Source organism: Pinus tabuliformis, chromosome 1_2, assembly GCF_031772625.1.
Source record: "Pinus tabuliformis cultivar Carrire ecotype Pingquan chromosome 1_2, CPIR1, whole genome shotgun sequence".
NCBI classification, from domain to species: domain Eukaryota; kingdom Viridiplantae; phylum Streptophyta; class Pinopsida; order Pinales; family Pinaceae; genus Pinus; species Pinus tabuliformis.
Genome location: NC_142298.1, coordinates 613,475,100 through 613,490,306, shown reverse-complemented (window position 1 = coordinate 613,490,306; position 15,207 = coordinate 613,475,100). Strand labels below are relative to the sequence as shown.

Sequence of the window (15,207 nt, the reverse complement as noted above, 5' to 3'; positions counted from 1 at the left end):
ACTACAACAAAAATTGAATCATGTCATCTTTGAGTCTTTGGTAAGCCTAAAACAAAATCCATTCTTACCATATCCCAAGGCCTATCTGGAATTGGTAATGGAATATACAAACCTATGTTTTGGCTTCTTCCCTTTGCATATTGATAGATTTTACAAGTTTTCAAATACCTTTCCACTTCAGATCTCATTTTCGGCCAGAAATAAAATCTGTTCAACTATTCATAAGTCTTCTATGTACCAAAATGTCCTGCAAGTCCTCCACTATGTTTCTCTTTGATTAAGTTCTCCCTCATAGAAAAATTTAGTATGCACAACTAATTTCTCTTAAACAACAGTCCATCTTGTAAGAAATAATCCAACCATTTATTCGTATCCATCAAAGTAGGATTTTTACAAGCTTCAAATGCCTCTTTAAAATCTGGATCTATCTCATATAATTCTTTTAGAAAATAAAAACCCAACACTTGAATTTGACTTTCTTGAAGTAATACATTTCTCCTACTTAAGGCATTTGCAACTTTGTTTGATTGACCATTTATATGTTTCAAGACAAAATGGAAACCTTGAAGATACTCTACCCATCTAGCATGTTTCTGGCTAAGCTTTTGCAACTCCATAATATATTGTAGTGCATGGTTTTCTAAATAAATTATGAACTCCTTTGACATTAGATAATGTCTCGACTTCTTCAATGACTGCACAACTGCATAGAACTCTTTATCATAAGAAGAATACTTCTTCTTTGAATCATTCAGCTTTTCACTACAATAAGCTATAGGTCTGTCTTCCTGACTTACAACACCTCCAATAGCTTCTTCACTAGCATCAAACTTCACTTGGAAAGGCTTACTAAAATCAGGTAGAACCAAAATAGGTTTTTCAGTGATTTTCTTATTCAATAGTTGAAAATTCTTTTTTGCTTCAGCAGTCCATCTAAATGGTTGTTTATCCTTCTTTATGGTCTCAATAATAGGGGCACTGATCTTACTAAAATTATTTATGAATTTCCTATAAAAAATAGCAAGACCATGAAAACTTCTTACCTCAAAAACACTTTTAGGTGAAGGCCACTCCATGATTGCCTTGATCTTCTCTGGATCCATCTTTAGCCCTTCAGCATAAATAACAAAACCCAAATACACTAACTCCTCTTTCATGAATGAACACTTCTTCAAATTTAGCAGTAATTTCTCTTGTTGTAGCCTTTGTAAGTCATAATTCAGATGTCTTATGTGCTCCTCCTTACACATACTATAAACTAATATATCGTCTAGATATACTATCACAAATTTACCAAAAAATTCCTTAATAACTTCATTCATCAGTCTCATAAATGTACTTGGTGCATTTGATAACACAAAAGGTATTACTCTCCACTCATGAAGTCCCTCATTTGTCTTAAAGGCAATTTTCCACTCATCCCCTTCACTTAACCTTATTTGATGATACCCACTTTTAAGATCTAGTTTTGTAAAATACCTTGCTCCACTCAAGAAATCCATTAAATATTCAATTCTAGGTAAATGAAATATGTACCTAATTGTGATTTTATTGATGGCTCTTGATTATATACACATTCTCCAGCCTCCATCTTTCTTTGGACTCAGCATTGTTGGTACTGCACAAGGACTTGAGATTTCTCTGATCAGTCCTTTGTCAAGCAGTTCTTGAACCTACTTCCTAACCTCTTCATTTTCTGTGGGAGTCATTCTATAAGATACTTTGTTAGGTAGATTTTCTCCAAGAATCAAATATATATGATGGTTAATTCTTCTAATGGGTGGTAACTCATTAGGAAAATCATCAAAAATGATATCACAATAGTTGTCCAACATTTTTTGAATCTCAATGGGTAAATCAAAAACTTTAGTAGAAGTCATTATTACCTTGGGCTTGCAAATTACAACGAAATTTACCTCATTCTCTTCAATCTGCTATAAGTATTCCTTTCCTCACACTAACACAGCCTTTGGATCAGTCTTCTTTCCTGATGCATATTCTTCTCCCTTAGGCAGTAATGTATGATTGATACCATCTTTATCAATCTTGTAGGTGTTTCTTTTTCCATCATGCATAGCTTCTCTATCATATTGCCAAGGTATTCCAAGCAATCTGTGACATACATCCATGGGCATCACATCACATACAATTTTGTCCTTATATTTTCCCAACTGCAACTCCACTTCACACTATTCATTCACCAAAAGTTGATGTCCCTTTATAACCATGACACCTTGTAAGGTGTTGAATGTCTCATTTTCTTCAGCTTCAATTCCTCCACCACTTCTATAAAGACCAAATTATCAGTGTTTCCACTATCAATGATCATCTGAAAACATTTTCCTTCAACCTTACTCACTGTTCTGAACAAGGTCTTCCTTTGTGATGGTTCAAGTATCTCCTTTGCCGGCTCGAGAAAAACTTTATTGATTACCAAACATTCTCCTCTCTCTCTCGTATATCTTTTTCTTCTGCTACTGCTACTGTTGTTGCTTCTCCCCCAGCTTGAGCAACAATTGTATTCCTCTGACTTGTTCCTGCATTCTTTGGGCACCCAAAAGCTTTGTGTCCCAATTTGTTACATCTATAACATCTTACTTCTTTTCCTCTTCCTCTGCCTCCTCTTCCTCTAGAAAACTCCCTCTACCACTTGCATCACCATGCAGGGTTGGGCTACTGCTAGCTCCATCTTTAGGTGTTGTAGATCTTCCTCTACCACCTTGACTTCCCCTTCCTCGGAAAGTACCTCTCCCTCTGGCAGAATTCTTCCTCACAAGTTTTTCTTCAGCTTTTAGTACCATCTGATAAGCTTCCTCTACTGTTTTAGGAGATAGTATACTTATCTCATATTGAATGTCCATCCTAAGACCATTCATATATCTAGCCACCTTCTCATCTGTATCCTGAGTTTGTCTAGCTCTTATGCTTACCTTATAGAATTCCTCTGTGTATTCTTTCACTATCATAGAACTCTGTCTAAGATTTTGCATCTTTCTGAACAAGGTTTGTTGATAATTACTTAGTAGAAACTTACTTCTTAGCTTTGCTACCATCCTACTCTAATTTTTGATAGGTTGTTTGCCAAGTCTCTTTCTTTCTGCCTGCAATCCATCCCACCAAAGTGCTGCATGTCCTTTTAGCTTAGTGACAATAAACTTTACTTTCTTCTCATCTTCTGTTTCTTCATAATCAAAGAATTTCTCCATGCCATTAATCCATTCTATCAATTCTTCTGGATTCAATCCTCCTTCATATATTGAAACCTCAGTCTTTGGCCTAGCTGTGGATCTCAACACTGACTAGAAGAATCTCATATCATGAATAACTGCTACAACTTCCTCCTCTCCTTTAGCTTCGACCTCAGGCTCACTAACATCCCCATCATCTATATTTCTCCCTGCTGTTAATGCCTCTAATCTTGCTTGCATCTGTTGCATAGCTTCCATCACTTCAACATTTGCAAATGGTCATCCTCTTCTACCACATCCTCGTCCTTTTCAAACTCTGAAAGCCATATTAACCTTCCTTCTTTTGCTTCTGAGATTCAATTCAGTGTCAAAAGGTTGCTCTGATACCACTAACAGTGGCTCGGGTGCAGGCGATATAGACAATCGTGAAAATCTTGTTACAATTTCTTCTAAATCTAATGGAATTCCTTCTTCCTACTCCACTAGAGTATCAGTCATCTATTCCTAGACCAATTGTTCATAAATTTCCATTTTCAGCCACTATTACCACTCTTTTCTCCTTAATTTCCCTAACCCTTGTTATCAGGAACAATTTACACAATAGAGCCTCTTTTCCACTATAGGAACTGTAGTTCCATAGGAGTTACGAATTAGACTATCGGAACTGTAATTCCATATGAATTACGAATTACACTATCGGCGGGGCTTTTGAATGGAATTAATGCGATTGTGCATGAAATACACTATTGGCGGCTTCAAATGGTTGTAATGCGATTATTCATGGAAATAAACTATCGGCAGGGTTTAATTGTCGTAATGCTATTTCACATGAAAATACATTATCAGCAGGTTTTTCGCAAAGGAAAGCATTGATACATAGATACACTATCAGTGGGGACTTTATTCCATAAGAATGGAATATACTATCGACGGTCACTATCGGTGATTCCACAAGAGTAGAATAATGATATCACGCTCCGTTAATAACCCTTTCCCAATGCGATAACGTTGTGGTGTTATCGGCAGTCGCAATCAGCAATTTCAAAGCTTCCTCACCAGACTCTTCCCGCTTAATACTTGTGATGTGATAAACTTTGTGGACCTAATGGACTATAGGTTCTCCTCTATAACATTTCAGATCCGAAAGTGCCACAATTTCGGATTTCGGAGATCCAAAAGGCCAGTCCCTCTCCACTCAAGTGTTGCAATGCAATATTTCTCATGGACCCGATATGGGTATTAGCCATATTTAATATGATTTCAAGTCTGGATTCCCAATTCGAACTAAGCTTTTCACGATTTCTTAGTGTAAACTAGAAATTGAGTTGCGGGATTAAGAAATGCATATAAAGGAAACAGGGCACGCCGATACACAGGAAAAACACTCCAAAAGACTTTAATCAAAGTATTAGTTGGAAAACAAGGCCGAACCGCTATTATAAAGACTTAAAATAAAAATGTTGCGCGAAGCCAAATATATGCATAAATACCAGATTTAAATAGGCAAACATGTGTTCAGATGCATAAGAAGGGGTTCGGAGGTCACAATGTCTCCGAGATCGACCAATACATAGAGATGTCTGCTCCTTTCTTCAACAATATGACATAAACACATTCATTCAAAATCCATTTACAATAGCCTCAAAATTACATATATACTGGTTCGTGTTAACAGCCAGTTCCTCAAACAAAGGCTTAAATTTATTATAATTATCAATTCTGCGAGACATCCCCCTCGAGAACCTCCACTATGATAACTAATCCTATCTTTTCAGCGAGGTATTCTCCTCGAGAACCTCCACTATGGTTTAACTAATCAACAATTATTACATCATGATTTATTCCTAGATTCTATCTCTATGCTAAACTAGAAAAACATGGAAATTGATGGCTAAAGGATCCCACTCCTTTGCTTGTAGATTTTTTTTGTATTTTTGGAATAAGTTTGAAGTCTTTTCCCTCTAAGTCTCATGCTACTACATCCATTGGGTACAATGAACAATGTAGATAAATGTAAACTACACATTCGAATCAATATGAAATTTGTGGTGAGAAAAGATGTGAAATTCATAAGAAAAATCTAGGAGATAAAGAGAATGAAGTAATAAATAGTAATATTCCATCTCTCCCATTAAATGAACAAGTGGAGAATTTGAGATATCAAGTCCCTCCATTAAGACTTCCAAGGTTACAAGAGCAAAGATAAGAAGTTAGTTCTTCCTCTAGTAAATGTCAAAAAACTATGAGAGAAATAAGAGAAAAAGTATATTGTAAATTATATTTAATAGTGAGAAGGTATAGCAATGTCCCATGAGTTCCCAATTTGTTTTTATTCAATATCTACTCAAAAGTTTAACACCCTTGAGTTTAGAAAGGTCTATCACTACCTCAATGAGGTATTCCCCAACTCGTATGAAACTTATGAAGAAATTTTATATGTGAAGAAAATACCATAACCATTTATGTCCTTAACAACATTCTCCAACAACCAATCACAAATAATTGCTTCACACCATCAATGTACATGACACACTAATTATAATTTTTGATGTATTTGTGTGTCAAACAAACTTTCACACTGAAATACCCAACATCATAGCTAAAAACTATCATTAGGAATTCTAACTGAAGTAAATAATATTTCTCCTTTGAATATTGAAAACCCTTTGAACGTATGACCCCTCACAATATTTTGTACCAAAATATTGAGAGATATGGCTTTCAAATCAGTAGTACAGTAACTCTCAATAAGGAACAATGGAGGAACTATACTTATAGAAATGCATTTGTATAATATTGACTCAGAAAGTAACCTTGATGGAAGAAAATAATTTATATTTGTTGCAATGAGAAACTTCCCATTTGATGTCTCATTAATTTTTTGCAGCTAGTGATGAGGATGTTTTTTTAGGAAGGATATCTCTATAAATGTAATGCAACATACTCTCAAACTTTATTGGATTTATCCCCTAATCACTTAAAATTTATACTTTCACAATAATTCGTTAATAAAACCCCATGGTCCATTGCATTTGTGAAACATCAGTTTTAATGATACACATGATGAGAACAATAATCCACACCATTTCCATACCAAATGAGGCAATGTTTGTTGAGGACAATCACTAACTAAGAGACAAAAAAGCCAAATGCAGCGTTGATGGGGATGATCTAAGAGATTAATTGGAACTAATACTATTGATCAAATAAAATCACAACAATATATTTTGAGACATTTTAATACCCATCTAGATATTAGTTGCAATTGAATATGAACCATATATAAAAGCTATTAATTTTAACTACAATTTGTGCAACTTTTAGATGAATAAAACATGCATTTATGAGAAGTCTTTGACTATGAATAATGGAACCTATATACATGAGAAATATCTCATACATAGGTTTTACTATTGAGTTGTCCAAAAATTTATCACTGAAAACTCATGGGGAGGAGACCTCGACCTGGAACTCAATCATTGACCCCAACAAGCTACTGTAATAGTGAAAGCTCACATCTACAACACTTTTGCATGATCTTGTATAGCACCGGACTCGATGTAAATTATAATACCTACGTGCAAGAAAACAAGGTTTGATTAAAAAAAACAAATCATATTATAATACATCCCATATTCATACCTACAAGAATTTAATATAATCCATTCACATTCATAACCCTAGAATTTAATAATCTCATAAGTGCACATAAGAACGGAATTGAAGACTCATGACTTTTCTTGATCACTAGTTTGTATAGGGATATGCAATTGCATAGATCACAGGGATTAGGTTTAGAATTTTATATTTGATATAGATCTTGATTAACATTGTTTTTTGGGTTTATTAAATTATTATAATATTTATTTTTTTTAATATTTTATTATAATTTATAAAAAATAATATTTTAAACTATTTCTTATTTTATATAAATATATTTTAATAAAATTTTAATTTGAAAAATATAATTTTTATTTTTCTTGGTTTTTAAATAAAGGATCTTGTTCTTCTTTTTGAAGAGTTGTTTAGATGATTCTTAATTTAGTGTTTTGTTGAGAGATTTACTCAACTAAGTGATTATATGGTTAAGATCAAATTTCCATCTTTAACTGATGTATTTATATGTGTTTAATCTAATGCAAGGGATAAATTTTAATGTGCAATTAAATTTTCAAATTAGTATAAAAGTTAGTAACTATATGGATAACTCCATTGAAGAAAATCCCAGCATAATGAGAGAGTTATTTGCTATCTGATTAAAAAAAGGGGTGTGTTAAAATAGATTATTTTGTATGTAATTTCTGTTGTGAAGTTTTTTGTCTTTTTGGTGTGTAAGTGTGCTGAGTATTGAAAAAAACAGTTGCACTCTCTTAAGAGATGCATCTGGCATTTGAATGCACTAGTGAGTACTGAAGCCTTGCGATAAAGTAAGCCTGATCACTGCGCTATCGGTACAAAGATTGCAGTCGTCACAATTTAAATCTTGCTCCACTAATACACATGCTATAACATTGCACGGTTTCCCCTCCATGGTATGTCGGGAGGGATCCTTTGACTCAGAGTGGGATTATGGATCTAGGAATATGATTGGTGGTAGGGGATCATATGTTGAAGTTGAGGCCCAATGGTTTCGGCAGTTAGATCGGCGGATGAGTAACCAACGATAGAGAATTTTTATCGGATTCTAGTAATTGGCCCAGGAAATCATGGCCTGCAGCTGCAATAATTCATTGACACGGCTAACAATATGATCGACACAATTGAAGACGGGGTCCTATTCTGAATTGATATCGCTACCAATGAAGGTTTTTGTTTCTTCTGTTGCAAGAGTGAGTCATGCATGAGAGATACATGAGTTTTTGTGAGTTATGTGTACGCCTGTGGCATAAGTTGGACATCATACATTTGAAAAGTCGTGAACTCGTATGAATGAGTCCCTTTTGTCTTAGCGCAATAGAAGCATGGTAGAAATGAAGTTGTTGTGGAGCATTGTTTATCACTCATAAAGGAGAACATGAACCTAGAGGAAGAGACTGCTAATGAGGACCTCATTCTTAGAATGGAATTGGACCTGGCAAGGAGATTGTTAAATCTATTAAACTTGGAGGAAAGCAAAATGGAGCTAGTGTATACGTTAAGATGGTGTTCCATTGTTTTAATTGTTTGCAGAGTTGGCATAATGACTAAGACCATACCAATCATGTTGTCAACAAAGCAGTAATTCCTATTATTATCGAGTAAGCAAATTAGTTTAATGGTCTAGAGGGATTTATAGAAAGAATCAAGTGTAGGTAAAAGTTTAATATGGATGGTTATCGAGTTAGCTTGGCAAATGTGGATCTAGGGAAGGATCCCTCATTTGTTGAAGATGTGAGAGTGGCGTTTTGGTGAGATTAGACGACAATTTGGGATGTTGTTTAGTAATTGACTGTGGAATATCCATCATTTGGGAGTTCAAGTGTGGAACTCGGGAATCCAATTTGCCTACTACATTTTTTTAAGGGTTAAGAGACAACTTCATGGAGTTAGTAGCATAGAATATTTCGAATTTATAATGATGGAAAATTATAATGGTTGACAGAATCATGTATGCGCATGACATCCTAGTATACTGGTGGTTGTGACGGTTGCAACGGTTGGGCACTCATGCATTCTCGTGGATGGTTGTTCCTTTCTATCGATGCAGACATATTCTTTTGTCATGTTTGACAACACCTAGAATTCGCTAATTGAGGTTGTGACAAGTAGTCATTAAGAGGGGGACTTGGAAAATATAATTCCTACTTGTCTTGGTTTCTAAGTAAAGGATTTTGTTCCTATTATTTAGGAGTTGTTTAGATGATTCCTAGTTTAGTGTTTGGTTGAGATATTTACTCAACTAACTAAGTGATTGTGTGGTTAAGATAGAATTTCTATCTTTAACCAATGATTGATGTATTTATATGTGTGTTGAATATAATGTAAGTGGTAAATTTTGTTGTGCAATTAGATTTTCAAATCTTTATAATTTTTAAGAGAAAATAATTATCATTTTTCATATTAAATTTTAAAACATATAAGTTAATCCAATTCAAAAAACTTTAATTTAAATATTACATTTATGTAAAAATATTTCTTATATTCAACTCTACATATTTACAATTGGATATAAAATTTAAAAATATAAAACCTCTTGTTTAAACTTCCATATAAACTTTTATGTAAAAAACCTAAAGTCCTTGATATATTGGTTTACTCATTTGAAATTTCTCATTATATTTTGTAATGTCTTGTCTTGTCCTATCTTATCCCATAAACATTTTGACTTGGTCAAATTACACAAATAAAAATAAGATAAAATAAATTTAATAATGTGACTCGCCTTGGATATTGGGGCATGGTATGAGAACCTATGGTATTAACCCATAATATTCATATGTAATATAGCCTATTTAATGGGGGAAATTAAACCAACTTAGATCTACCCACATAAAATAACATATTATAAAGTGTAATAGGACTTGCATAAATTTTGGTGGGTAGTATCAAGTTGTAAGTTTGCACATTTAATGGTAGTTAAGTATATTTGTTTACATCTTATTCCTATCTATTTTTTATGAAAATGCTTCCTTACTATAGATGGTAAGTATGTTATTTATGTGAGTACCACTATTTTCAACAATTTTAATTTTAAAACGTTTTACAATTAATAATGAAAAGTCATGGCATAAATATCTAAGAATCAGGACATAAATATAGCAATTACATCCATAATGTGAGGTCTGACATTTTTGGCATAAATATAGCAATTACATTTATAATTTGAGGAATAACATTTTATTATACAATTATTCATCTTATTTTTTCAAATATAAAATTTCTTGAGACCAAATAACATTTTTCATGACATTTTTCCTGATTAGTTTTAACTAAAATCTAACTTGAATTTAACCCAAGCTTTTTGAAACATTGAATCTATTTATATTTTTATAAATACATTTTAAAAAACAAAAAAATCATTACCGTAACAAAAAAAAATTCTATTTCATCTCAAACTTCTATATATATATATATATATATATTATAATACAGAAAGAAAAATACGCTCACAATATTTTACAGGCTCTTTAAAAAAAAAAAAGGTCCTCGTCAAATTTTCATTCGAAAAACAGAGTTACATTAAAATGAGGCAGATGCGAATCTAGTGATGGGGTCGCTGCATGTTGACGAGAGTGTAATATGGATTGCCTTCTCCTTTGCCCAACAGATATGAATGACTCCCCTGTTCAATCACTTTCCCGTCTTGAATCACAGCAATCCAATCTGCATTCTGAATGGTTGTGAGTCGATGAGCTATCACAATGCTCGTTCTCCCCACCATTATTCTGTCCAGCGCCTCTTGAACGATCTTCTCCGACTGGCTGTCCAATGCGCTTGTTGCCTCGTCCAGCAGTAATATGCTCGGATTCTTTATTATCGCCCTCGCTATCGCAATCCGCTGCTTCTGTCCTCCCGATAATTGAACTCCTCTGTCTCCGCAGTTTGTTTCGTATCCCTCATCCAAAGAGCTGCAAAAATCCAAGTTAATTTCACTGATCTGGTTCAATAAATCATATTCCATTCCACAAATAATTATTTCAATTGCAGTTGATTATAAACATTTTGTTTCAATTGAACGATTGCAGTATTACCTGATGAAGTCATGAGCATTTGCAGCCTTTGCAGCTTCGATCATCTCCGCCTCGCTTGCTTTCTCTTTTCCGTAGAGAATGTTGTCTCGAATGCTTCCTCCAAACAGCGTGGGCTCTTGACCTACCAGAGCTATGTGATTCCTCAAACTCTTCAAATTGAAGCTCCTGATGTCACTTCCATCTATTTTCACGGATCCTTTTAGGGGATCGTAAAACCTTTCAATTAATCCAATGATGGTCGATTTACCGGATCCGCTTTGTCCTACAAGTGCCATGCTTTTGGCAGCTTTTATCCTTAAGCAGAAGTTTTTGAAGATCATAACATCTGGACGAGCTGGGTAAGCAAAGTCCACGTTTCTCAGGTCCACGCTTCCTTCTATCTTATCCGTTTTCTCACCCTTCTCATCGTCCGGGTTTATCTGGCTCTCTCTGTCCAGGATGCCAAAGACAGATTCGACTGCATCAGAGCCTTTCGCGATGTCGGTGCTCATACTTCCTGCTTCTCCTATCACTCTTCCAGTGCTCAGCAGAATGAGTAAAACTTGGAAAAGAACTTTGGAGCTGACTTCTTGTTTCGCTACAAGGTGTCCCCCATACCAGAAGTCCAGAGCGAAATTAGCTACAGTGATGAATTGCGATGCTCCGAGGACACACCCTGCAAACAAAGATTGTTTGATACTCTCTCTGCGAGGTCCTTCTTGAGTCTTTTCGAAGAGACGGAGAATCTTGTCCTGAGAAGAGAATGCACTAATAGTACGATGGTTAGCAACAGCTTCTGCTGCTAGTTGACTGCCTTTATCTTGAGCTTTGAGAGACTTTTGAGACATGGCCTTAAGCAGAACCTTTTTGGTGTAGAAACATAATACTATGACGGGTTGCACTGCAATTATTACAACTGCAAGGCGCCATGATAAAATCAAAGCCATCGTGAAGGCTACTATCACGGCGGAAGAAGTTTGTACAAGTAACGATATACGTTCTCCAACCAGGGACCTCACCTATAATACAAATAGAACATTCTAATCATCAGAAAACTGTGACACAAATCCCAACATTATTAGAAATATTAAAGCATTTAGGTCAGGTACTTGCCACATTTGCCTCCGTTGCGAGTCTGGAGCAAAGAGCTCCGCTAGAATTCTCGTCCTTGTCGAACCACCCAACCTCGAATGTAAAGATCTTGGATAGCATCCGCTCTCGAATTCTTTTTGTAAGATATTCCCCCATAGCTGCAAAATTGTAATGCTGCAGCACGTTCACTAAGAACGCTATTACTCCCAAGGCCGCAAAAATGGAGGAGTATACTTTGATTTTGGATTTGATTTGGTGATGGTCTTGAAGAAAAAATACAGATATAACTTCCCCAAGGAAAAAGGAATAGACAGGTTGAACTGCTCCAAAAGCTAAGGCTCCTGCACAGCCTAATAGAGCATGCTTCCATTCCGGAGTATTTAAAAGAAGCAGTCGACGGAATGAAGGGGCCGACGGAGGCTTCTGTTCAACTATCAGTTCTCGCTGGACTGATGCAGACATGTTCGAACTCGATCTGCTATAGATGCTAGAGCTCCTTGCTCTCAAAGACTGGTCTAGCACACTGGAGCCTTCGAATCGCCCATCTGGCTTTTGTGCCGCGGCATGTTGCAGCTGAACCAAAGTAGCATATGCTCCGTGTGGTTTATAGATCAGATCTTCATGCGTACCTGTCTCGATCACATGACCATTTTGAACCACCGCAATCATGTCCGCGTTGCGGATTGTGGAGAGGCGATGAGCGACTATAATTGTTGTGCGTCCGACTGAAGCTTGCTCTAGAGCATCCTGAACAATCTTCTCCGACTCTGCATCTAGAGCACTCGTGGCCTCGTCTAGAAGAAGTAGACGAGGATCCTTGAGCATAACTCTTGCAATAGCTATACGTTGCTTTTGCCCTCCGGACATCTGGACTCCGCGCTCACCCACCTGTATTACCCAAATGAAAGGAAATTCAAATCGACTGCACTTGCCAGAAATGGAAGATGAGAAAGAAAAGATGAATTTTACCTGTGTGTCATAACCATCTGGTAGTTGACTGATGAAATTGTGAGCATTGGAAGCTTTGGCAGCAGCAATAACCTGATCCGTGCTGGCTCCATCCTTCCCGAATAGAATGTTCTCCTTGATTGATGTAGCAAAGAGTGCAGGTTCTTGACTTACTAGTCCAATCTGGGAACGGAACCATTTCAATTGTAAAGTTTTAGTGTTCACTCCATCCAACAAAATCTCTCCAGTTAGCGGATCATAGAACCTCTCTATCAACGCCACAACCGTAGACTTGCCTGACCCGCTTCCTCCCACCAACGCAACGGTCTTGCTTGATGGAATAGTGACACAGAAATTGTCAAATATCTTGGACTCTGGTCGAGATGGATATGCAAACTCAACGTTTCTAAATTCAATTTCGCCACTGACCTCCTGCAATATTTCTCCTTTTCGATTTTCCCAATCAATGATCGGTTCTCTGTCGATCATCTCAAAGATGCGTTTACCAGCAGCACGTGCCTCTGAGAAGTATCTTATATTAGGAAGCGCAGTCCCGAGAGCTCTGCAGAAACATCAGTGATTCCAGAAATTGTGATTGAACTTAACAAAATGGATTAAATTTTCCGTTCTTGTATCAATTATAGAAATAACTGAGAAGGAGAGAAATGGATAGGGAGAAAACTTACAAACCACCCATAAGTATGAGAAATGAAGTGACGAAAATCCTTCCTCCGCTAGCCCCATGATACATAACCAATGTGCTGCCATACCAAGCGTTGAAGGCCCAGATACCGAAGGTCACTGCTGTGGTACCTATTGCCAACCCTTTGACCAGACCTTGTTTAAGGCCAAGCTTTACAGTTAAGTTAAGCGCATCGGAGAACTTGGTCATTGTCCTGTCCTCTCCAACGAAAGCAAAGACTGTCCTAATGGATGAAAGAGCTTGCTCTGCAATATTGCCGGCTATATTATAGGCTTCTTTCAACTTGCGAGAAGTCTCCACCAGAATCCATCCATACATTACTCCGGGAATTATCAAAAAGATTATGAATGGAAATGACACTATTGCGAGTCTCCATGTCAAGTAGAATGCCACAAAATAATTGCCGACGAACAAAGACATATTCATGAGGAAGTTAGGTATCTGAGAATGGACAATATTAGCATCAGAATTAGAAAACTCAACGAATTAGATGAGAGGATAAAGTAATTAAGATCCTACCTTTTCAGCGAAAACATCCTGTATAACGAGGGTATCATTAATAACGCTCGTAACCACTTCCGATGTGGTGGTGCCTTGGGTGTCGAAGAATCCCTCGTCCTGCCTCAGTACGGCTTTCAAATATTTCAAGCGCATCCGAGACGCCTGCCTTTCGCCGGTCCTTGCCCAACAGAACGCCTCTGATGAGACAAAGGGAAGCAAACCTAAAAACGCCTTCTCATAAACATTGCAAAGTGTGAAAGGAGGAGGAAGATATGATACCAACCTAAAAACGCACAAAAAAAGACACCGATCGATAAATACATCAGATGTAAGGAATACTGCACAATTAACCAACACCGAGACATTACTTAGTATCCGAGATGGGAATTGCGACAAGTTTTGCTGTGTAAAGGAAATGATTACTACCGTGTTGACAGTATGACCGAAATCTCCGCTGAATGCGGAACTAAATTTTCCTATTTCGTCTATCAATCTGCTTATTATAAACATCTTGATGGGCATGTTCAGTCCATCTGCAATAGTTCCAACAGTGCCCAATGCCACAAGGCAGAGATCAAATAAATCAGCATATTTAAAGAGTTTCAATATTGAGATATTTGTATCATTTGCACGAACAGACGTGCTGTCAGTGTTGCTTTCCTCTTCTCGTTCTTCCAGACCTGACATCTCTATTACTTCCGTCGCCATATTCTTCAAGTGCAGGAAGAACACAGGACTTAGGCTTCAATATCTTCTGGCAAAACAATATATTTATATATAATTATTACAGCCTGCAAACAGAAGCCTCTCACTATCGTATTCACGTCATATATTAATAATAAGAACAGGTGTCATAAGGAACGATCGGATTGCATAAAAGAATATATTCCGTGTAAGAAATGAGGTATTTAGATATTCAGTTGCACTCCTCACTGGGTGAAACATACATTATAGAGTGGCGTTTTAAAAAACAATCGTAATAAGTGGAGTTCTTAATGAGTGAAATAACAAACGTAATCCGTGAAGTTCATCTCGAGTGAAACCGTCGTGGAGGCCATCCACTGTTCTCTTCTATCGCTGATTCGTTGATTCTCAAAATTTAGAGGTTTTGTACCATTTAGAATGG

The 15,207-nt window shown here is 36.4% G+C and overlaps 1 protein-coding gene across 1 annotated transcript; it reads right to left on the bottom strand.

Annotated features, from left to right (window-relative positions):
* Window positions 1–10,368: 10,368 nt before the first annotated feature.
* LOC149207128 (ABC transporter B family member 15-like) lies at window positions 10,369–14,789 on the bottom strand. The gene is made up of 8 exons (XM_089397934.1): window positions 14,508–14,789; window positions 14,365–14,419; window positions 14,100–14,278; window positions 13,564–14,021; window positions 12,899–13,439; window positions 11,951–12,817; window positions 10,859–11,856; window positions 10,369–10,735 (listed from the first exon to the last, which is right to left on the bottom strand). The coding sequence occupies exons 1-8, from the start codon at window positions 14,787–14,789 to the stop codon at window positions 10,369–10,371; spliced, it is 3,747 nt and encodes a 1,248-aa protein (XP_089254060.1).
* Between the last annotated feature and the right edge of the window lie 418 nt (window positions 14,790–15,207).

Excerpts from the sequence above, each read along its gene's own strand:
- LOC149207128 (XM_089397934.1), bottom strand. The coding sequence starts at position 14,789 with ATGGCGACGGAAGTAATAGAGATGTCAGGTCTGGAAGAACGAGAAGAG. Across the intron at positions 14,279-14,364 it reads CTTTTTTTGTGCGTTTTTAG|AGGCGTTCTGTTGGGCAAGG; the intron begins GTTGGTATCATA and ends TTGTCTCATCAG. Across the intron at positions 10,736-10,858 it reads AATGCTCATGACTTCATCAG|CTCTTTGGATGAGGGATACG; the intron begins GTAATACTGCAA and ends GGATTTTTGCAG.